Source organism: Danio rerio, chromosome 9 (genome assembly GCF_052040795.2).
Source record: "Danio rerio strain M-AB ecotype USA chromosome 9, GRCz13ab, whole genome shotgun sequence".
In the NCBI taxonomy this organism is placed as follows: domain Eukaryota; kingdom Metazoa; phylum Chordata; class Actinopteri; order Cypriniformes; family Danionidae; genus Danio; species Danio rerio.
Window position 1 is genome coordinate 10,084,910 of NC_141029.1, and position 25,752 is coordinate 10,110,661.

A 25,752-nucleotide genomic window follows, 5' to 3' on the forward strand; every position below is an offset into this window, starting at 1 on the left:
GGCGGGGCCGCTTGAATAACAGCTGGGTCTTGCTGGTCACTGTCACGTCACTGAACTCAGCTTATGCAGTACATCATGTTTTTGTTTTGTTTTATGTGGCTTTATACAGTCAGTTGCTTTTTGAATATATTTCCTGCTATTATCAGATGATAAGGCATGCAGTGAGCACTTTATGGTGCTGACAGTCTGTTCAAGTTGCCTCCATTTCCCAGGTGAGTGCAATTTTATACTTGTATACCATCTCTATAAATGTATTTGTTTTACTTAAATAATTTATCATTTATAATTTTCTTCAGACCTGTAAAGCACTTTAGAATCTAACAGATTGATTAGCTGTAAGGTATAAAACAGTCATCTAAAATGTTGTCATGCAGTGTTATGCCTGGATTTCATATATAGCCTTGCATTTACTAACACAGACTATATTTGAAGTATTTGGAAGTAATTTGTGTTTTTCTCCTAGAAAAACGCCATAAGAACAATGTTTAGTGGCTCAATGTATTACAACAGTGTTTTTAAAAGACTAAACACTTTATAGATGTAGTGTACAACCAAGCACATGTGGTCAGAACACAAACAAGTCACAGGTAATGAAGTATTAAGTGCTTCTCCCAAAGAATAGCCTGTCTAAGCAAAATGCTAGCAGGTGTTTGTAGCTCCACTGATGCTCCGCCTCTTTAAGTGGTACTCACTGCAGAGCCACTTGGGCAGAGCTGAGCTCTAGCAAGGGGGAGTTAGAGCTCAAGCTCCTCCTTCCTTGCACTTCTTCTACAAGTGATGTCACTGGAGCTTGGGGTTAGGGTGGATGTACGTATTAAAACAGCTTATAGGAGGAGGAGTTGGAGCTCAAGTTCCCCCTTATTTGGAGCCCAAGTGGCTCTGCACCGAACAGTGTCTCCGCCTCTTTGCCCTTATTTGGTCACCCTCGGTATGTACAATGACACGTGAACAAAATGGTGCCGGTTGGCCATGCCTACGTGTAGCTTCTTTTGCATTATTTAGAAACCTATGGATGACATCACGGATACCACAGTACGTCTGTATCTTTTACAGCCAATGGTTAAAACACATTTATTCATTTTCTGTTAATATACATGCAGACAGGAAGTACATACACAAAAAAGGCAAATAATGTTTATTCTGTCTGTCAGATATCAAATGTTTATCATTATATTAGACCTGTGAAAGGCCAGGTTTCTTGGCTCTTAAGAGCTTTTAGTATGTTTGAGGTCTTATCCTGAACGTTCAACCCAATAATCATCATCTCATGTCCATTCCAGACTAGTCCATATAAAGCACCTACCTACAAACTAAGGCACAAAATAACACACAAAACTGGCTAAATAACACACAATAAAATGATAGTACTTTTAGTCGAATCAAATAATTTTGCTAGTCATCTCAACTTGACTAAAAATATTAAACTTTGCATAACTTAAAAAAATTATACATAATAAAATATATATGTTATCATTTTTTTTCTATAAGGTTATATAATCACTCAATCCTTCGTCTTAGTCTTAGTTGATTTATTAAGGGTTGCCACAGCAGAATGAACCGTTAATTACTTTGGCTTTTTTTTATGGAATAGATAAGGTTACACATACGAAATGTGAGTCATTGCCAGATTTAAAAATTTTTGGACTTCATCCCTATGCCCATGTTTTTTCCCAGTTTAAAACATATTTCATTTTATTTAAATCCTTTTTTTTCAGTCATTTCAATTTGATATCTATTTACATTTTTGGTTTTATTATAATTTTTCATTATTTTATTTATGAATTTATATATAAAGAGTTGTGGAGTATGCAATAAAGTGCTAAACCTTTCAATTGAATAAAGTTACAGGTGTTTTCTGACAATGCACATAGGGCTTTAGAGTTGCATTTTTACTTGATTCTATCTTTATTTCCATGTAGCTCAAACATCTTTTTAATTACAGTGCTCAACAATAGGGTTGAATGGGAGAGTTAACTTTGTTACAGAAATTGGATTTATATTTCACATACTTTAGTTTATATTAAATCACTGATCATTCAAATCTATTTTTATGCAACTGAAACTTTAAATATTATTGTCGGTCAAGCTGATTTTCAACCAGAACAGGGTTATTTAGCTGCAGAATGACTTCTGTTGAGGCGATGCGGTGGTGCAGTGGGAGTTTGTATGTTCTCCCCATGTTCGCGTGGGGTTTTCTCTGAGTTTCCCCAAGTCCAAAGACATGTGGTACAGGTGAATTGGGTAAGCTAAAATTGACCATAGTGTATGAGTGTGTGTGTGAATGAATGAGTGTGCATGGATGTTTCCCAGTGATGCTTTGCGGCTGGAAGGGCATCCGCAGTGTAAAAAATATGCTGGCTAAATTTATGGTTCATTCTGCTGTGGCGACACCAGATTAATAAAGGGACTTTATTAAAAGAAAAGAAAATGAATGAATGAATAACTTTTGTTGAATCTCAGATTAATAAAATGTTTTGTATTGCAATTAATAAAATAGTATCATATTGAATGCAACAACATAATCCACAATGCTTTGTATCTAAAGTGTTAGTATTCTGCAAAAAGTGTTCTTATGAATGAATCACGGAGTTCATACATTTACAGTTTTCAACTTTAGTAAAAATAGTCATTACATAAACTGGGTAATACCTACGTACTATTTCTAAAACTGAACAGTAAACAGTACGAGTACACGTTATGTACACATACTTTTAAAAACAGTGCACCCACATTTTTAATATTACCATTCATTCATTTTCTTTTTGGCTTAGTCCCTTTCTTTATCTGGGGTCCAAATACAGTTATCTTTATTTTATCACCCCAAACTTACCCCTAAACTCAACACTTACTGTACATAAAACAATCTGCGTGTTTACAGTTTCAAAATACTTCCTTCTGTGTGATTTTGGAGTCATTTTCCTCATCAAGACCAAACAAATGTCCCTGCAAGGTCAAAAATGTACTGGTATTGCTATACTTGTGGGGATATTATGAGGTCGCCTCAATGTAAGGAATTCAAGGTACATACTTACACCCACAAACATATTCAGCTAAATCCAGAGCCATGTCTGGCGTAAACAATGTAATGTAATCAATCACAGATGTATGGTTTAAGTCGCCTTGCAGCTTAAAGTAAACAAGAGTTTTGTTAAACATGTTCGGTACATTAACAGAGGATTTATGGTGTTGTAAAATATAAACAGCTGTTTAGGGTTTTAGAGCAATATAAGCCAGATAAACAAAAGACCAGCTGTGATTTAGGAACGCTTCAGATATACTTTGTCAAAGGCAGGTACAGAAAGAAAGGGGCTTTCATTTCTAAACCTCCATCAGTTGATGTATGTGTGTTTAGTGCCATGTCAGCATCATTGATTATTACAAAGCAGATAAATTAAACATAACAACATATCATATAAGTACAAGTAGTACAAATATTGTATAAGTACAATATGATGGGCCGTTGAAATTATTTTCTTATGTTTCAATATACGAGTCATTTATTCCGTGTTTGCTACAGTCACCACACCTGAAGATACCATTCATTGTGTTTTTTTAAGGTTTTTGTCCTCAAATGACTTGCATGTGTATTACTAGTAGTTTCGTACAAATCTCATTCAAAACCTATTTAGTTGAATTGGGTTTTTAACTGATTCGGCTTCAAAAAGTCATTTACCGTACACCTAAAATGATCATCAGCCAATCAGAATCAATCATTCAACAATCTATAGTTTTAGTTATACACTGCAAAAGAAAAAAAAAGTTGACTCAACTTAATATTGTAAGGGATCTTGTGGCACAGCTTTTTTTTTTTGTTTTTTTTGAGTTGACTCAACTTTTAACCCAAGAACTGACTTAATGTACTGTAAGTTGAGTGTACTCAAAAAAGCCATGCAGCAAGTTGCTAAAGGGGCTGATCACACAGAACACCTTTTTTTTGCAGTGGGAGGCACATCTTTTGAATGGTTTACTAACAACCATGAGTGTCTTGCGCATGCGCCTCACGTTTTTGCTGTTTCGCTCTAAACGCTCGCAGTTAAAAATAGTCAACTCTGATGGAAAAAAAGTACTGTTGCCAACGATTTTCGATGAAATGGTGCTAAGATCTGCCCGAAAAGTTGCTAAAAGTCGCTAGATTATGTCATACGTCAATTTGCATTTTACTGACGTCATCACGGGCGAGGCAGTGGCGCAGTAGGTAGTGCTGTTGCCTCACAGCAAGAAGGTCGCTGGGTTGCTGGTTCGAACCTCGGTTCAGTTGGCGTTTCTGTGTGGAGTTTGCATGTTCTCCCTGCCTTCGCGTGGGTTTCCTCCGGGTGCTCCGATTTCCCCCACAGTCCAAAGACATGTGTTACAGGTGATATGGGTAGGCTAAATTGTCCATAGTTTAAGAGTGTGTGTGTATGTGTGAATGTGTGTGTGGATGTTTCCCAAAGATGGGTTGCGGCTGGAAGGGCATCAGCTGCATAAAAACTTGCTGGATAAGTTGGCAGTTCATTCCGCTGTGGCGACCCCGGATTAATAAAGGGACTAAGCCGACAAGAAAATGAATGAATGAATGAACGACGTCATCATGTTCTACCGTTTCTGTTTGTTTAACAGCCTAAGGTTATTAAAGGGGTATTTATATTTGCACTACGCTTTATATATTGTAGCGAATATACCGGTACCACGTCGCCCTGGTCAAGGATTCACCCCAGCTGGCACCTAATCCACACTGGATCGATCTCAGCTGGAGCTAATCAAGAGGAGACCCATATAAGCCAGCCCCACACAAGAGGAGGACGAGCTTCATTCTTTCATGACTCCCTGCGCTAACGCTTGTGTCTCTCTGTCTCTTACCCACAGCGACCTCCAGCTATTGATCGATCCAGCACCCAAACTCTCCTTCTACCACACCACTTCCCCGGAACACCTGAGCACCTTTCCCAAGAAGAGCACCGTATTTACACTATTCACACTTATTCACCGTGTAAATAAAGCACCCTCCGGGGAATTGTTTGTAACACCACGCCGTTGTGTTTGTGTTTTCCCTCTGCCTCGCTACAATTGGTGGAGAATGCAGGCAGAATAGAGGGAAAATTCAGAAAAAAAAAAAAAACACTTACCGGTAAGGAAAAATAACCGCTGAATTTTCTTTGTGTTACAGACAAGGCATCCGCTCTCTCTCTCCCACTCACTCTCTCTTACTCTGCTGTCATCATCCCCGTGAGCCATGTCCTTGGAAGAGGTGATACTCCACCTAGTGGAGATTTCCAGCAAGCAACAGGCTCTCACTGAGCAGCTCACAGCCCGGCAAGATCGGCTGGAACAACAGCTCCACCAGGTGGCCGGACGCATACCGCTCCCTGAAGTGAGTGCGCATCACCATATCACAAAACTCAGCGACCTGGATGATATTGACGCATACTTACATACGTTTGAAGTGATTGCCGAGAGAGAATGCTGGCCGAAGGAAAACTGGGCGAGAATGTTGGCTCCTTTTCTCACAGGAGAAGCACAAAGGGCATATTTCGCACTTGAGACACCCCAAAATGAAGATTACAAAGCGTTAAAAAAGGAGATATTAGCCAGAATAGGGCTTTCCTCAATCAGCGCAGCACAACAGTTTTCCCAGTGGTCTTATGACGAGAAACAGCCAGTGCGGACTCAAGCAGCTCAACTTTCTCGTCTGGGAAGACTATGGTTATTGGGAGGAGATCCTTCGGGTGTCCAGGTCGCTGAGAAAGTGATGGTGGAGAAGATGATGCGAGCGTTACCCCGACATTTGCGCACGCTCACCAGCATGAGAAATCCTGGATCACTGGCCACCCTGGTGGAAGCGGTGGAGCTGGCTGAAGCTCACGTAGCCAGGGATATGGGGGAGAGAGCGGCTCTGCCAACCCGGAGGGTGAATACACCTTGGCGACCGGTGGAGGGCACATCGCGGCCAGACAGCAGACCAGCGGTCCCCAGCCCGATGGACGAGCCGATGCCCACAGAGCCGACGATGTACTCGACCCCGGCCTTGACAGCAGGTTGCGTGGTTCACCGCAACATCCCACCCGAAGCTCCCACCCGTAAAGTACGTATCGGGGGAAAAACACAAACGGCCACGTTAGACACAGGAAGCGCCATCACTCTGGTTCACCCAAAGACCTTAAAATATCAGCATGAAGGTAAAGGTCGAATTCCAATCACATGTGTGCACGGTGATACCCGCCACGTAACCGCTCAAAGAGTAACCATCGCGGCAAAACCAGGCAGCTGGCGCATCGAAGTCGGTGTGGTACCAGATCTTCCTGTGCCCCTCCTCCTCGGCAGGGACTGGCCGGGGTTCGATGAACTCCTCACTCACCATCATGCTCTATCGGCTCGTCCTAAAAAGAAGAGCAAGACACGGGCTCATTGGGACCGCAAACCAGTATTGATGACCACCGAGAGCGACAGAGGGGGTGAGTCATCAACATCATCCAAGTTATATTTTGATCTGTTTCAACAGATAACTGCAGGAGGTGATTTCGGGAGAGCGCAACGAGAAGATAAGACGCTCAAACACTGCTGGTCACAAGTGAGAAGAATAGATGGGAAAAAACGGCTTCCCAGCCCTCACCCCCTCCCACATTTTGTTGAAAAAAATGGTCTGCTATACTGTGTCGCAGAGAGGCGGGGGAAAAAGAAGGCATTACTGGTCGTTCCGAGGACCAAGAGGGAGACTGTTCTGGATTGGGCACATACTCACCCGAGGATAGGACATTTAGGAGCTGGAAATACGATGAAAAGGGTCCGTGATCGATTCCACTGGCCCGATCTGGACGGAGAGGTGAAAAGATATTGTCAGGCATGCAACACATGCCAAAGAACGTCTCCCCAACGATCAACCCCCAGCCCTCTAATACCATCACCCATCATGAATGTGCCCTTTACCCACACCGGTATGTACGTGATAACCCCCCCTCTCAATACCCTTACTCTTTTCTGCAGAAATCCCAGGACCAGGACGACGCTAAGGGGGGGGAATGTAGCGAATATACCGGTACCACGTCGCCCTGGTCAAGGATTCACCCCAGCTGGCACCTAATCCACACTGGATCGATCTCAGCTGGAGCTAATCAAGAGGAGACCCATATAAGCCAGCCCCACACAAGAGGAGGACGAGCTTCATTCTTTCATGACTCCCTGCGCTAACGCTTGTGTCTCTCTGTCTCTTACCCACAGCGACCTCCAGCTATTGATCGATCCAGCACCCAAACTCTCCTTCTACCACACCACTTCCCCGGAACACCTGAGCACCTTTCCCAAGAAGAGCACCGTATTTACACTATTCACACTTATTCACCGTGTAAATAAAGCACCCTCCGGGGAATTGTTTGTAACACCACGCCGTTGTGTTTGTGTTTTCCCTCTGCCTCGCTACAATATGCATGTCATTTTAGCTACATTTATTGCTGTTTGAACAAAGTATATCAATATAGATGTGTAGAATCTCTCAGACGTGATCGAAATTTGAAACTGTCACTACAATATCCGTGATTGTGAATAAGAAATGAATAAACGATCAAATTAAATTATTATTATAAAGGAGAAACAGATTTTGACTGTACAATGGAAATACCTCACACTGCAGGTGCTAAATCATTTGCCATCGGTACGCAGAGGAGTGATCTGCTCTCAGGCTGCAGGTGGGAGAGACTGCTGTACGAGGACTGACTGGACCGCCTGTCAGTGCTCTGAGGCGGGAAGGGGCTACGGCATCACCCGCAGCTCATTGAAAATAATAGGAATGGTACAGTATGGACAAATGACAGTCTGTAAAAATCTCCAGTAACACACAAAAAAGTTGCAAGATTTGCTAGTCGCTTTTTTGAAAATTTGTTGCTAGCGGGGTCTGAAAAGTCGCTAAATAGTGACAAAGTTGATAAGTTGGCAACACTGGGAAATAGCACATTATGTCAGTCGTGTCTTTTAATTTCCAATCAAATGAAAGATGAGGCGGGGTTTCCAGAGAAGTGGCTGCAATTTGGTGCCTGCATTGTGTCAAGACAACAACGGAGACTTTTGAAGATGGAAGAGAGAGTAGTGGTTGCTGTTTTGAGTTATCCGAGGTGTAATGACTTCATAAATCTTGAATAGTACAACATTATTAAATATTAAAATTATAAGAATATCAACAGCAACACTCGCGCATAATACCCAGCTGATTCAGTCATTACCCAGCGAGATAAAAGGCACACCTCGCTTCTTTTTTTTATTGTTAACATAAAAGGCAGTGTGGTGCGCCTCGTATTTTTAGAACGGAAAAGTGCATTGGGTGCGATCGGCCACTTACAATTTTAAAATAAGTCACATTATTTTTTACAGTGTAGTTTATTATAACCTAAAAACAGACATTTTATAAACATCCTCAAAGATGAAACGGTTAAGTACCAACTTACAAACTTTACTTTACAAAGCACATTACATTACAAACACATCAAATACAAAGATTAATTTAATTGCGCTTTGGACACTTATTAATGATATTCTGGTTTCGTAAAAAAATGTGTGTGGATGTTTGTCCTGATAAAAAGTCAACTTTAACAGACCTGTTAACTTGTTTAACAGATTCTGTGTGTGTGTGTGTGTGTGTGTGTGTGTGTGTGTGTGTGTGTGTGTGTGTGTGTGTGTGTGTGTGTGTGTGTGTGTGTGTGTGTGTGTGTGTGTGTGTGTGTGTGTGTGTGTGCATAATCTGTAAAAAATGCTGAGTTCTACACAATTGATGAAGATGAAAGAATTAACAGGAGGTTGAAGGAATTATGCTAACTTATTAGTTAAACACGTTAAAAACCTCAAGAATTGTGTAGGTTCAGATTTTTTTATACTAGTAATTTGAACAAACTCGTCATTTTCTGAGTGTGCCTTGTATTCCTAATGTTGTGGGGACCAAATAGTAGTGGCGCAATACCCATAGACTTTGGACATTTTTATTTATTTTTTGGACACCATGAAGAAAATGGCTCATAAGAATGAGGAATTTTGGAAATCTAAACACGCACATTGTTTCCTGTGAGGGTTAGGTTGAGGGATAGGGTTGGGTTAATGGGATACTTTATACAGTATAACATGTACTACATCTATAGGAACTCCCCATAAAAAGAGCTGTGCATGTGTAAATGTGTTAGTGAGTTTATATGTACATTCTTAACCTGATTATGTATAATAAAACCACAATGCTCATGGTCATGTAATCTGTTTTTCTTTTTCAGAGTGTGGTAAAAACCTTATGCATAAACCTATTGTTACAGCCATATTTTTACCCTCAACTCCAATTTCTCCATGCCGTTTAAAGTCATTTATTGAAGTGTTCATGTGTGACATTAGACAGGAATTATTACTGTAGATCAAAATGCACCCAGACAGCAAATATTTCTGCAGTAAAGGGGGAAATATACCACAAACTCTGACATTTTCTTGCCCCAAAGAAATCTAAATCTATTTTACCATCTTGAGAAGCAGAAGATCAAAGTCATGCATCTTGAGAAAATAATATGAGCCACACGTTTACCGCTAACCTCTTGGAAAATTGTTCTTCGCTTTTAAACGATTTCCTGAATATGACATCTAACATAACCAATAAACTACTGAAGTTAGATTCAGAAATGATTACATTTTCATATAAAAGTTTTGTCTGCTTGCTCTGTAGGGTTATTGGTTTGCATGTAGACAAGGACAAAAGAGTATTTCAATAAGCTGAGATCAAAATGTACCTGCAATACAGCTCTTGCTCCTGCTCCTGCTCCTGACAGCAGTGATTTCTCCTCTATGGCGAATAAGAAGCCGCTGCTGTATGTGAGGACGCTGCCGCAGAGGGTCAGCACATTCAGATTGGGACTGGACATCTTTACTATCCTGTGTCAGAGGCACACAATCAAAACTCAGGTTGACTACTGTAGTTAAAGAACAAAAAGACCACATGTAAAGCAACAAATGAGCCCCCCAATTTCATGTTTGAGGGTTCAGTACCTGTTGTTTTTAAAGCGCAGAGTGAAAATGAGGAAGAAGAGAGCCAGTAGAATCCCACAAGACAGCAGCGTCCACACGACAGCACGAAGAGCAGGAGACAGAGACCGACTCTGGACATCCACACTGCTCTAGATTCAGACAAACCGCAAAATATTTTATATATATATATATATATATATATATATATATATATATATATATATATATATATATATATATATATATATATATATATATACATATATATATATATATATACACACACTTTAAAGGTCAAACTATTTATTTAAAATTAGCTAAACCAACACAATTCTTGAGATTATGATTACTTTATTATTTATTTAATCTACTTAAATTTGTTATGTTAACTTAATCAATTTGTATTGGGACAACGTGAATGAACTGTGTGGAACTCTGCATTGTTTACAGTGCAGGATACTGTACATAAACATTTTGCAGTCAGTAAGTTCTATTAATATTTTTGAAAGAAGTATGCTTACTTAATCTCTATAAATTTGATGGACATATAATAAAAATAGTAATATTACAATCTTAAATGTGCTTTTCAAGCTGAATTTCATTTGTAGAAATCATTACAATACTCCTGATCAATTAGATCTGTTCTTTCTGAAATAAAATCAGCAATTTCTTGTTAAAAACAAAACAATTTTACCGGTGTGAAATTTGTATTGTCTATAACAACATCCTAATTGGTCACATATATAATGGTGACAGACAGTATCAAGTATGCCACCGACTTTGTAAAAACTAACATCTTGAAAGTCCAAACCATTGACTACATGATGAAAACTATTAAATTTGAGTTAAAATGAGCTTAAAAATCAAGTTACGAAAGCTAAAAATATGATATGATATGATTTGATATGATATGATATGATATGCAGTAGTCAACATTTTAAGAAAATCACAACTTTTTATTAATGTTGTCCTGAAACTTTTAAACAACACCCATTCTTTTTCTTGGGACAATTAAATAAAACTTTTGTGATCTACTTCAACTGTTGACTAATCTAGTTTAATAATATCACAGACGCAAGAGTGCTATGTTGTGATTGTCAGTGCATGATTGTGATTGCAAATGTAATATTGAATTGTTCAATGCCCAGCAGGCACGTGCATATGATGTAGGTGTTTGGCTATATTTTAGTTGCGACATCAGGGGAGCAAATTCCTATCTCAGTTTAACAATAATAATAAGACGTCCATACAATGTCAGTATAACATCCGTAGACGTTGATCTTTGGTTGATTGTGGATGGTTGGTTTGGTTGTGGAATTAACTAACCAAAGTCCAACGTCATCTTAATGTCATAATGTGAAGTCTATACAACGTCAAAGTCTAACATCAGTAGACGGTGATCTTTGGTTGGTTTAAATTTGTAGCTTTAACTAACCAAATTCCAACATTAAAATAACATCATATTGTGACGTCCATACAATGTCAAAGTGGAATATCCGTAGACATTGATCTTTGGTTGGTATTAGGTTGTGGAATTAATCTGCAATCTGCCTGATGTTAGACATTGATGACTGTCTGGTGTTGGAATCTGACGTCAACCCGATTTTCATCTCCGACCAAAATCCAACGTCTGCCTAATGTTGGACATTCACGTCAGTCTGACGTTGGGTTCTGATGTCAACCCCATTTTGATTTCCAACCAAAATCCAACGTCTGCCTGATGTTGGCCACTGACGTCTGTCTGACACTGGGTTCTGATGTCAACCCGATTTTAATTTCCAACCAAAATCCAATTTTCCGATGACGTTGTGGTACAACATCACTCTGACGTCATGTTGACGTTCTGTGCCTGCAGGGATAGTTATTAAAAAATAAAATGTATTGAAGTATCAAATTTATACACTGTGTTGTCTGTTTTCATTGTTCTGTCAATGAAAATAGTTTCAAACAAAGCATCTGCAGAAATTAGAGCACATTTGTAGAGAATTTATCTTTTTTTGATTAATTTGTTTATTCAGTGATTCATTCGGTGGTATAAAGACAGTCACTTGCTTGTTGCTGTAATTGAATCAGCTCCTTTGAACAAATCATTTGAATGAGTGATTCTGTGAGTCACTCATTAATTGAAATATTTATTGCCACCCACTGGCAGTTTTAGGGACACATTTATTCATCAGCATTGGGCCTAAATCAAGGTACCAGAGCATTAAAAAAAAAAAAAAAAAAACACACTCAGAAATAATATTTAGATAATAATATCCCCCAAAATACAGTAATATCATTTTAGTAGTGTGAATGATGCTTCTGCAGTTTTAAAGGAAAAACTAATTTAAAATGTAAACTCTTTGGTGGTGTCGCTGGGTGCTGCTAGATAGGAACAAGAATAGGAATAGGTGTGTGTGTGTGTGTATACCGCTGTGAGTGCACAGAGTCTCTGCAGGACGTCCCAGGCCTGCTGGCTGTTCACTCCAGCGTTGATGAAGCAGACGCCAGATTCACAGTGAGAGCTGCAGTTCAGTCCTGCCTCCATCACTGGCCTGAGCTCTAGCTCAACTCACACACACACAACCTGAAGAACACAAAACAATATTCAGACAACAGTTCATATTCACTCACACACACACAAAAACACACACACACACACGGACACGCACACACACACACACACACACACACACACGCACACGCGGTGTTAGTGGTCTCTGGGTGACTCATTAAGAGTAATATATTCTATATCCTACCCTAACCCTACCACTAAACCCAATCCTCAATATTTGTGGCAATATTTGAATGTAATGTCAAAAGACCCCATCAAATATGATTTTAAAGCATTTGAATTACAAAGATATTAGGCATGCCCGCACAAACCATTATAATAGACTACAACTATGTCATAACCATGTCTTTATACAAAAGGCTGTCTCTGAAAACCACCAAAACCAGTCTACAAACACACACAAACTGTATCCTTTACATTCAATCAATATATTACAAACAGTATATATATATAAATAGTCCATAATTGGATACACTCCACTAGCCTTTCTTTTTTTTTGTCTTTTGGTGCACTGTAGAAGATTGAACACAAGATGGCGCTGTTATTTATTTAAGGGTTGCCACAGTGGAATCAACAGCCTAATAATAATAATAATAATAATAATAATAATAATAATAATAATAATAATAATCAATAATAATAATAACAATAATAATAATAAGAAGAAGAAAATTACTGTTTTTTTTTTCAATAAAGCTTTCAATTTCAGACTGTTTTTATGTTGCTGTAAGACCTGATAAATATTTAATTTCTGATTTAGAATCACAGCAGTTCATACAGATTTTAATAAAGATTATAGCAGTCAGGGAACTGATCTATACCACCCCAGGGAACTTCAAACAAATTCTATTCATAACATTTGTGAAATATATATATATATATATATATATATATATATATATATATATATATATATATATATATATATATATATATATATATATATATATATATATATATTTAACATTTTTATCCGCATTCTTTAATTATCATTCTGAAAACTGAACTTGCACTGTTTCAATTTACTATAATCTTCTATGTGAAGCTGCTTTGATACAATCTACATTGTAAAAGCGCTATAGAAATAAAGATTAATTGAATTGAATTGCTTAATTTATTCATTCATTCATTCATTCATTCATTCATTCAATTACTTATTTTATTTTTAAAATAATTTTGTTTTAATTGTTTTCTAATTATTATATTATTATTATTTCCTTTTTCTTTTTTTTCTTTTGGAAAATTTATAAGAGCAATTCCATGCAAATATTCACCTTATGAAAAAAATAGTTTTCACCCAAATATCAAAACCCTTTCTAGGATTTTTGTGTAGGTTTGTATTTCACAGTATTGTAAAATCATATAATCATCATATAAACTCAAATCTGTCTCTTTCAGTGTTTTCAAACAATTATATTTGATTTATCAAAGTCACACAAGTGCCAATGTGTCACATCTATAACAGCGAGATATCAAGCTTTTTAAAATGAATCATGTTTGTTCTATAGTGAGCTAACTCTTATCATTTTGATTAGCATTGCTTCATTTGGATTGTGCAGTTTATTTTAACAGAATTTTTACAAATAATGTTGTATATTGTAAACTCACAGAACTTTTGGTCACATAAATAACACGTTTATTTTCCTCTTTTAAAATCTAAAAGATGTTTACAGATTGACATTTTACTGATACTTTAACTCTGCCATTAGTTGTTTTGGAAAATATAAACAGGTTTCAATATAATATTAACAAATATTTTCTATATGAATTTATGCTTTTGTTTTTACTGCAAATGTCACATAGCAGGAATTGCTCCTATTGCATATTTTACTTAATTTTTTTTTCTCCCGATATTTCCACAGACCCCTCAGCACTCCTTTGAAACTGATACAAATACTGATATTACTGTTAAATTAGGGCTGACAAAACACAGTGTATAAAATTATGGTAAAACACATGCAATCAAATAAGTTGGTGAGACATTTTACATATACAGTGCATCCGAAAAGTATTCTTAGCTCTTCACTTTTTGCCACTGTGCTCATTAGAACTTTCATAGCAGCAGAAATCTTTCTGTAACCTTCCCCAGCCTTGTGCCTCGAGACAATCCTGTCTCGGAGGTCTACAGACAATTCCTTTGTCTTCATACTTGGTTTGTGCTTTGACATGCACTGTCAACTCTGGGACTTATATAGGTTTATGCCTTTTCAAATCATGTCCAATCAACTGAATTTACCACAGGTGAACTAAAATAAAGCTGCTAAAAACATCTCAAAAATGATCAGTGAAAACAGAATGTACCTGAGCTCAATTTAGAGCTTCACTGCAAAGGCTGAGATTACTTATGTACATGGGATTTTTCAGGTTTTTTATTTTTAATAAATTTGCAACTATTTAAAAAAAAAAAACAATTTTCACAGTGTTATTATTGGGTATTGTGTGGGATTTTGAGGAAATAAATTAATTAGATCCATTTTGGAATAAGGCTGTAACATAAAAAAAATATGGAAACAGTGAAGAAGTGCTATGGATACTTTCTGGATGCACTGTATGATAAACTATTGTACGCAATCTTATTTTAATATCAAAAGTCACTTAAGGCATGTTATAAAATATACATTTTATTTATAATAAGCTAATAGAATCACAAATCAAATGGCCTCTGATTATCATGGAGATCAGAAAACCAAAAAAAGTGACAGAGCAACATCATGGCATGGTACTCTTCTGTGACGGAGCATTTAGGACATTAAAATACAGGCTCATTCTCTTCTTCATTACATAATTATAGCTCTGATGTTTAAAAGCTGTAATCACATTGCTCCGCAAGGCTAATGAAAAGAGGAGGGAAAAGCTCAGGCTTGCCTCCACAACATAGAGTTTAAAGAGCTGCGAGCGACGCACTAAATCCCACATGGATGCACCGATTACCACTTACAATGCAGATCCGTGCGTCACATCGGCAGAATAACCGCAGGTATGAGCCTCAAAGGGTAGAACACATCACCTGTGCTGTGAGGGATCTACACAAAGGCATTTTAATGTGTACAGCAACACTGGTCTGCTTAAAGCAACACTCCACTTTTTTAAGGCTCATTTTACAAATCTCCATTTTTGAATGCGTTTAGTCAATCCAGATCTGGCGGGACACTTTTAGCTTAGCTTAGCATAAATCATTGAATCAGATTGGACCATTAGCATCAAAAGTTTTGATAAGTTTCCTATTGAAAGTTAATGATTTTCAAAGCTGTGCTCACTTGTTACTGTATTCATGGTGATGTTTTTTTCTGACCTTTGTTTTTTTAGTTAATCTTTTTGTGAATGTTTTCTCTGTCTTTCTGAAAGTATGTGTTTACAGTATGTGCTAGCATTGCATAATTGATATCATTGCTTTGGGAAGTTGACATGCTTTTTATTTATTGCTTACAATTCTTATTTATAACTATAAAAAGTATAAATTTTGTACCTACAGATTTAAATCTGCCTTTGTACACCTTGCATTTATACCGTTATTTAACTAATAACAGTAAAGTGACAGTAAACACATTTTAATTTTACTTACAAAAGATTTATACAGTAAAATCTGTAATTCTGAACTTTCTAATCAATAATCCTTAAAAGTTTTAAACAGCTCAATTGTTTTCAACAGTGATAATATAATACATTTTCATACCAGATCAGCATATTAGAATGATAACTAAATGTTCATGAGACTGAAGACTTTAATAACGATGCTAAAACTTTGCCAATGCAGTATATTGATATTGAAATATATTAAAGGAAAAAAAAAAATTTTTTTTTTTCATTCATTAATTTTCCTTCGGCTTTGTCTGTATTTTAGAGGTTGCCACAGCGGAAATAACCACCAATTATTCCAGTATATGTTTTGCGCAGCGCATGCCCTTCCAGCTGAAACCCAGTACTAGGAAAAACCCATACACTCTCATTCACACACACTTATACACTATGGCCAATTTAGTTTATTAATTTCATATATACTGCATGTCGTTGAACTGGGGGGGAAACCAGAGCCAGCCAGGATTAAAACCATTGACCTTCTTGCTGTGGGGCGACAGTGCTAACCACCAGGCCGCCGGTTATCAATTTAATTAAAATAATATTTTACACTTTCAATGTTACGTTATTTCCAGTCAATAAAAGATGCATTAGTGAGCAAAGCATCTACTATTATTATTAGGGGCGACAGTGCTAACCACTGAGCCACCAGGCCGCCGGTTATCAATTTAATTAAAATGATATTTTACACTTTCAATGTTACGTTATTTCCAGTCAATAAAAGATGCATTAGTGAGCAAAGCATCTACTATTATTATTAGGGGCGACAGTGCTAACCACTGAGCCACCAGGCCGCTGGTTATCAATTTAATTAAAATGATATTTTACACTTTCAATGTTACGTTATTTCCAGTCAATAAAAGATGCATTAGTGAGCAAAGCATCTACTATTATTATTAGGGGCGACAGTGCTAACCACTGAGCCACCAGGCCGCCGGTTATCAATTTAATTAAAATGATATTTTACACTTTCAATGTTACGTTATTTCCAGTCAATAAAAGATGCATTAGTGAGCAAAGCATCTACTATTATTATTAGGGGCGACAGTGCTAACCACTGAGCCACCAGGCCGCCGGTTATCAATTTAATTAAAATGATATTTTACACTTTCAATGTTGCGTTATTTCCAGTCAATAAAAGATGCATTAGTGAGCAAAGCATCTACTATTATTATTAGGGGCGACAGTGCTAACCACTGAGCCACCAGGCCGCCGGTTATCAATTTAATTAAAATAATATTTTACACTTTCAATGTTACGTTATTTCCAGTCAATAAAAGATGCATTAGTGAGCAAAGCATCTACTATTATTATTAACAACAATTATTATTCTTTAATTCCACCAATTTCAAACTTCCGAATGGTGTCCTGAATATATGTTTCAGTACGAAATCATTGATTATTACGGGACCATTTAAATGAACAAAACACGACAAACAATTGTTCAAAAATGTGTTTAAAATTGAAAAAAAATATTACAGTTTATAGAATATGTACATTTTTAAAAACATATTCTTGTGCATTTCTTTAAGGGAGACCAACTTCAGATATACTAACTAGATATTACAGTATGTAATTATGATGAGCCAAATTTAATAATGATGAACCTGTTACAGACTAATAAAATTTATTAGAAAAAATGCATTTGAAACTACAACGACTGTTTTTTAATACTATATCATGATGTGTAGAAATCCCAGAAGTCACACTTAAGCTACATATTTAGCTAAGGTTTTGATGATACAAAATAATCATCATATTGTGTGTCGCCTAAATGTGAACATCCAAGGCATTATCTCATATGTTTATATTATAAAGTCATCGATGCCTAGTCAGAGAGCACCGTTTCATCATATGTCATATATTTATGAGTCTAAGTGGCTATATTTGTGTCTGTATACACTTAACGTATGTCTTAAACATCTCATAAAAGTGTGACTCAGCTTTAGTGAAGTTAATATAGCAGCGAACGCATGACTATGAGCTCTATATGAGTCTGTCAGAGAGTGACAGCATCTGGTTTGATCTCCAAATGCTCGAGGCGCAGACATACACACAAGCACCTCAGACACAGGGTTACTAGCAAACAAACAGCTCTGGAAACAGACAGCATGCTCAACAGCAATGCTAATCTACAGTACAACACATCTGACACACACATCAAGCAAGATGACTTCTTAGAAAAAAAATAGTCACTCAAGAGTATATTCAGAATGAACGAAATCTTATAATTTTCATAGACCTAAATTAAAGAGCAGACTAATCTATATAGCACACTGGCCAGCATTCATCTGGTGCTAGTAGCCTTCACAGTTTTTATTGATGCAAGAGCATTTTTTCTTTAAGGAAGCATTTGTCAAACAAACACATGTAAATTTACATCCGACACAAGTTCAGGCTAGTCTTGTGAGACTGAAACTTGGACTTGAATCCAAGAGGAAAGAATTTTTACAAATGCTAGTTGTGACTTTGCAGACTTGAGCTGATGAGTCAAGATTAGTCAAAGACTAAGACTTATAAATCCAAGCTGCTGTTTAAAGTCAGCGTGTACTGATTTATATGGGAAAATACAAACAAACCCAGTCTATGATGTCAATATATTGTAAATGCCATTCACATTGTCATATTTGTAATATTACATTACATTTATCATGTCTGTGAGACTGAGAAAAGATTTAGAGTGTAAAATGTGAAGACAAGGTTATATAGAGTCAAGCTATAACATACAGTTAGTAATCTAACTTTTGGATTTAAAAAAATCATAATCAAACCTCATCGATATTAAACCATGAATAACTAAGATATTATTTGGACATTTTAGTTTTTCCTGAAAATTATACAGGGCAACATTAGCATGCACATTAATTTAAGTCTTAGATGTCTAAATTTATTTATAGATCTGTAACCCACTGGGCCTAATGCTCACAAGCTGCTCTAAACTGGGATTGAAACGGCGATTCTTTGCATGGGAGTCGGTAGCAGTCTGTTGGTAGAGCACTTTTAGAGGCCAGACGAGTGAGGTTTACCTGCACAGCACTTCACTAGCTGGCCTCTGTTACACTCACACCCCTAAGCCGCACTCCCATCCCGGACGAGCCCCCACATTTAACCCCATCGGTCCTACAGCACCTATCCTGTTCTCAGCTGGGATCAAACCAGTGATTCTTTGTATGGGAGTCGGTTGCTCTAACAAGAAGGCTAAAGATCATGGCCACTAACATCTGTCGCTAGAGCACCTTTAGAGGTCAGAGGAGTGAGGTGCACCTGCACAGCACTTCACTAGCTGGCCTCTGCTACAGCTCCAGTGAGACCCTGTTATTGTAACTTTTTTCTTGTCTTGTCAGAATGTTTAGAAAATATCATTAGCTGTAATACAACCCAGGTAGGAAAGAATTATGGCCCTGATTTAGCATAAATCTGGCACAGCAGGCATTTATCCGACACTGGCATACAGCATGTGGGCCAAACATGGCCCTGGTTTGGCAGAGATTGCACCATCTTTAAGGCAGCACACAATACTTGGGCCAGATGTAAAATGTAGTATTTGTCCCAGATGTTAATAATTGATATGTGGGCCATTTAAGTTTGGCCTACCTTGACCCACATTTAAAATACATCTTCATTATTTTCAAATAAAGAAAACAAATCTAAATCATTCATGGGTTTATCAATTTTTATTGCAGTAGTGACACACCAACATACCTGGCCCAGTTCAGGCCCAGTTATAGGTTATTAACTTGACTAAGACTTGGCCCACATATGGTCCATGTTTGGCCCTTTTCTGGAAGCCAGACTTAGTCCAGTCATGTACTGTAATTAACTGCGGTATGTGGACCAAGCAAAAGATGATTATGTGGGCCAGAGCTTGGCCAGAGATATTTTGCTATGTGGGAAACATCTCTGGCTTGAATTCTGAAATATAAAGCAATAAATCCTATGTGCTACAGCATTATGAGTTTACTTGTTCTAGTATATGTATAAAACATTTTATTTTACATATATTTAATTATTATATATATATATATATATATATATATATATATATATATATATATATATATATATATATATATATATATATATATTATTATTGTCATTAGTGAACCATAATGTTTTCAGAGTCATTTTAAATTAAATTAATTTATTAGTTGAATAAAATCAGCTGGCTGTTTGACTAAACTTTTTTTTTTTTTCGGCCTTTGGGAGATTAGGACCATCAAAGCTAGCATTAATTCGGGAGTTTTACTGTTAGTGAAATTAAATCTTCTGAGCTAAACCTTTGTTTTATGTGTCAATGACTTTTTAGAAAGGCTGTGTATTATAAAGTCATCTGACTAACACTTTAAATCCTTCTGTAAAGGCATCGACCAGCCAAAGCCTTGCATTCAGATAACTTTTGAATAAACTTCAGATGAGTTTAAACATGCGTTAGTGTTTCATGTGACATCTTTTTGTGAGGGTGGTTTAGAAATTCCTGAAGTTCCTTCCTAAAGTTGTATTGTCATCTCTCCCAATATAGATCTGTAGTTTACAGTTTCCTGCAGGCATGACCGGCGCTGAGAGGCATTTCCGACCATTTTTCACTCTTCACAGACGAATGGTGAGAAAGCAGACCTGTTCAACCAACTGATCAGTTTAGGTATTCAGTTTAGGAGTTCAGTGTCAACAACACACACACAACATAGTCTGCATAAATGCCTCAGAGAAAACACACTTCTAGGGGTGTGCCTCTTCTGTTCTCCTTTGAGCACACTTATCTCCCATGAACAAGTAAACACTGCATTTAACTGTTTTGTATTTGAGTACACTAACAAAAATCAAGATTGAAGAGATTAAAACAATTATTATATGGATTAAATAAATAACCATGTTAAACCAGAAATCAGCCATGGTTTGGCGTTAGTTTAGCCATGACATCAGTAGTAAAACATAGTTATAAAAATGACAATCAATGCTACTCGTTTGTTTTAAAATAGCACCATAGTTCAGGGCAACAACTCAGAGTACTTACAAAATGTATACGCTTTATTAACCACGTCATGGATGTTTTATTTTTTAAAGTAAGTGCATGGAATTTATTTCACTGTCTCATGCGTTAGTGTGAACTAAAGTGCAGTTAGTTGTTTGGAGATCACATATGAACATTCCCCCTCACTGTTTTAATCCGTTTAGCAATTTCATCTGAGCTGGACAAGTAAGAATGCCTGTTATTATTGGTTTAACCCCGTCGACTCAACGCCCACTGAGAAGACGCCAATAAGCCGCTAAAATGAAAGTCAAGGCACGGAATGTGCAAAAATAATCAATGATTACATTAAAATTAAATAATAATTAATATTTAATGAAACGGACAATAAATAGATTACATTAAAACAAAAGAAAATGGTAATTTAATTACTATTATGTTTTTTTAGCATAGAATGTGGAAGTGATATTAGGCTACATGTTGAAAAGAAAACTAACAAATAATAGCCAAGGTTAATGACAATAAAATGTATTGCTATTATAACAAAGTTACATGGTTACATGCATCGTTAAATATTAAATATTTACCATTTTTCTTGATAATTGGTACAGTTAATTAAATTATTTTACAGGTAGTAGATGCAACACTAAATTGAGAAGAGATGGCGCAAACCTGTGATCCATGTGAATAAAAGGTGCTCCGGTCCCCACATCTTTGAGAGGTCCAATTATAAAACGTACATCCCGATTAAAAGCGACGTCGCATTCCAGTAGCAAAAGTAGTCACGACTTCCAGAGACTCCGTCTGAATTTCTAGATTTGTAATTGTCTGTGCCATCAATGATGAAGAGCAAACTTAATAAACTCGTGAAACACTGAAGTCAGAGCCGCCGACTGAGTCACTCAGAGAAAGAGGAGGTGACTGACTGACTGACTGTGAGGGAGGGAAACTTTTGGACGAGCCTTGTTAAACGTAGTAGACTTGTCATTTTAAAAACACCTTTTCTCTTATAACACTATTGATTTTTTAAATTTTTCATTTCACTTTCTTTTTTCTTTTCTTTTTTTCTTCTTTTTTTTTTGCTTAGCCACACTGAATAATATGCAGGGTTCCACACAATTCATTATTGTTGTCCCAACACAAGTCGATCAATTTAACTTAACAAATGTATGTGGTTTGAAAAAAAAAAAAATCAAGATTTTCCCCAAAAGAATCTCAAGAATTGTGTTATTGCAACTCATTTTAAACTAGTAGGATAGTTTAAACAAACAGCATTTTTAAATGTATGGCTACTGTCATTTCAGATCCAGTAAAAATAGTATTTTGTACTCTTTCAATATATCATCAAAATAAAGTAAATTTGTTGGCTTTTTCATTTCATAATATACCAGTTAAACTGATTTTAAAATGCATTATTTAGGGTAACCTTATTGTTAGACTACAATAACTTTTTTTCCATCTGATTTCATTTCAGCCATGTAATTTCGTATCAGTCAGGATTCCAACAGTTAAAACACATTTACTCTTCATAATTTAGTTTATTGATAATTTGTAATCATTGACTGATGTAGTGCAAAGTCCATATTGTACCATTTAACTTTTTTTTAATAGGTTTCAATTAACATTTATTTACTCTTTATATTCAAAGTCTACAAGTATGCGTTCAAGTAGAACTTATTGGCTTTATTAAGAAATTAGCTTGACATTTTGGTTGAGTTTTTTATTTTTTATTTTAATATTATGTATTATTTTGACATAAACTGGCATAAGATTTAATTTAATTCTGTTACTCAGCTAATCATATATTGTCAATACTGATACTATCATTAAATGCAAACGATTGTAAAAATGCTATTTGATAAGGACTTTCATATTTATTGATTGAAACTTTAAATTGAACTTCTTTAGTATCACTCTTGTAAAACGCCTGTTGTTTGTTTTTCTTAACTGACATAGACCTCCAAAGTTAGGATAAGTACATGAACAAATTTATTTAAAAGAGGGTCTTAAATACTGGTTTTATGTGAAAATTACATAGTTCTAATAAATACAGTTTTTTGTATTACCTTGGTCTGTATCAGGAATAATAAAAATGTCAAAAAAAAAAATCTATAAATAAAAGTTAAATAGCCCAAGATGCAATGTTCAAACTTGTTTTAACATTTTAAATCTTCATTTTATCAAAACTAACATAATTAAGACATTTTATTGCTTGATTTAAGTAGAAAAGGCGCAGATTTAGTGAAATAACCCAAAAGAGATGAAACCAGTTTAGCTAAAGAATTCATTCTTTATCTAACTTGTTTAAGTTGACATAACTGGGTGGTCTCGTGGGAAAGGGTGGCGTGTGGGATAGGGTGGAATCTGCTTTGTATGGAAATCATTATAAAAACAAAAAAATATCATAATACCCTACCTTCAATGGAAAGAAACACACTCGTGTTTATCACACCTGCTCCATTACGCGTTTGATTTGTGAGCGCATGCGCGTTGAGAGAGCAGACAGTTTTGGCGGTTCTGTGGGTCGATGATGTCATCTAGCTCCAAGCGGGCGAATAATAGGCTAATAACGCATATAGCGTACTCACTGCGCGAGTGAGATCCATGAGTGAGTTGTCATGCGGTTAGTTTCTTGGAAAGGTGGGACAAACATATTTTGGTTTGTATAGTTATTTTGTGTTATACAAATGTTTACAGGCTACAATGTGTTATTTGTATCATACAATGTTGCAAGCAGCTTTTGTGACTAGTGTTATTGGTGAATAGAGTATTGCCGACAGATTGTTATATCGCTTCATGAAATATTTAAAAATAATAACTAGCCTATATGAAGAACTTAGAATCGACCTTGTGTAGAAATGTTGAAGAAACTACAGTATTCTGTCGTGTCGCTTATTTTCAACAGCAGATGTCGCTGTCGGGCTCGGTCAAATTCAGGTCGATATTGAATGTTTGACAGTATTAGTTCTTGCTAACGTATTTCCAACTAGTGGAGTCTCACTTTAAGTCTGTTGTTTACTCATAATGAGGGTCAGTGCTGTCAGAAACCAGGTAACCTCGTGGCAGATGTAGTGCTCCAAGCCCAAGCTCATGTTGCAAAGACATGTTGAATTTTTCATCCACATGGAGCAACAGTAGGCTAGATGGCTGTCTACTCACTTACCAAACAGAAAGAGGAGATGGTGTACAACCAGTGTGACCAATAATAACAGCATATGGCAAGTGATGCACAAATTTAGTAAAGTTTTTAGAAAATTTTAATTACATACTAGGGCATACAAGCCAGAATACTCTTTTTTTTACCCTTCAAGAGTTCTTGAACGTTAAATTAAATAATTATGTAAACCTTTGGAGTATCATTAGTTAAGTATTCTGAATTAAATGTATTTTTAAAATTTGTAATGCAAAAAAAAAAAAAAAAAGGCAGGATAGATCATGACCATAATTTGTAAAAAAAAAAATAAAAATCAATAAATAATACAATATATATATATATATATATATATATATATATATATATATATATATATATATATATATATATATATATATATATATATATATATATATAATATTTTATATATATATATTATATATATATATATATATATATATATATATATATATATATATATATATATATATGTGAGCATAATTTATTACTCTACATTGAAATCCCAGTCAAAATCTATAAGAATTATGACACACAAGCTCCATATTCTGGGGGAAACGTCTGAATTTTAAGACATCATCTTGAAAATGTAAATTAAAAAGCTGTAAACTGTGAGAAATAAACATATGATTATTGTATTTAAAGATATCAACTCAACATTTCAATATTTATTTTCCTTCGGCATAGTCTTTGATTTATCAGAGTTTGCTAGTGAAATGAATCATCATCTATTCTAGCGTATGTTTTACCTAGCCGGGACTTGAACCAGCAACTATTTTGCTTTGAGGTGACAGTGCTAACCACTGAGCAACCATGCTGCCAATATTTCAATATATAACTTCATAATTGTTACATTAACTCTTATATGTTAACACTTTGCAATATGACTGTTAGCATTTTTTAATTGATTAAGCAGCATTAACTATGATAAATACATGTTTACACCATGAACTAATCTTTGTTAATCATAGTTATTAAAAATAAATACAATTCAATTAATCATAGCTGTTTATGTTAGTGCATGGTGCATTAATGTTAACTAATTTGAGTTTATGTATTTTACAATGTAATTGGTATACTGTAAAAACAAATTCGTAATTTTACTGTTTATTTTTGGCAGCTGGGGTGCCGAAAAAAAACGTAAAGAAACGGACTTTAAATTACAAAAATTTACTGTAAAATAACAAACACTAAATTACCAAAATTTAAATTTCAGGTACATTTCTGTAATTCAACCTGTTATTTTACAGTAAATTTCTGTAATTTAACGGCCATTATTTTACTGTTTTGTTCTTGCACTCAAGCTGCAGGAAATAAACGGTAAAATTACAGATTTATTTTTACAGTGTAACATTAAGAAATTAACATTAAGCAAGATACCTAATCAATGCTGTAGAAATATTGCTCACTGCAGGTTCATGTTAACTAATATTGGTAACCCATGCTAACAAATGAAACTATATCGTAAAATGTAAGTTGTAATTGCCATTGAGATTTAAACTGTAAACGGAATCATGTTAATAC

General features: G+C 35.9%; 2 protein-coding genes across 5 annotated transcripts in view; both read right to left on the minus strand.

Annotated features, from left to right (window-relative positions):
* The window catches only part of LOC147842272 (uncharacterized), a 543,494-nt gene that overhangs the window by 336,205 nt on the left and 181,537 nt on the right, over positions 1-25,752 (minus strand). The window lies entirely within an intron of this gene.
* Positions 1-25,752, minus strand: part of gpr156 (G protein-coupled receptor 156) — a 34,973-nt gene that overhangs the window by 8,431 nt on the left and 790 nt on the right. For 2 of the 4 annotated variants that reach the window (XM_087267492.1, XM_087267494.1), the window contains exons 2-4: positions 12,371-12,526; positions 9,979-10,106; positions 9,723-9,864 (exon numbers count right to left, since the gene is read on the minus strand). In XM_087267492.1, the coding sequence (XP_087123618.1) occupies positions 9,723-9,864; positions 9,979-10,106; positions 12,371-12,487 (387 nt within the window). In that variant the 5' untranslated portion in view covers positions 12,488-12,526. Of the gene's footprint in view, positions 1-9,722; positions 9,865-9,978; positions 10,107-12,370; positions 12,527-21,728; positions 21,952-23,472; positions 23,540-25,752 lie in introns of those variants that run through there. The other 2 variants (XM_087267491.1, XM_087267493.1) reach the window with 2 other exon arrangements.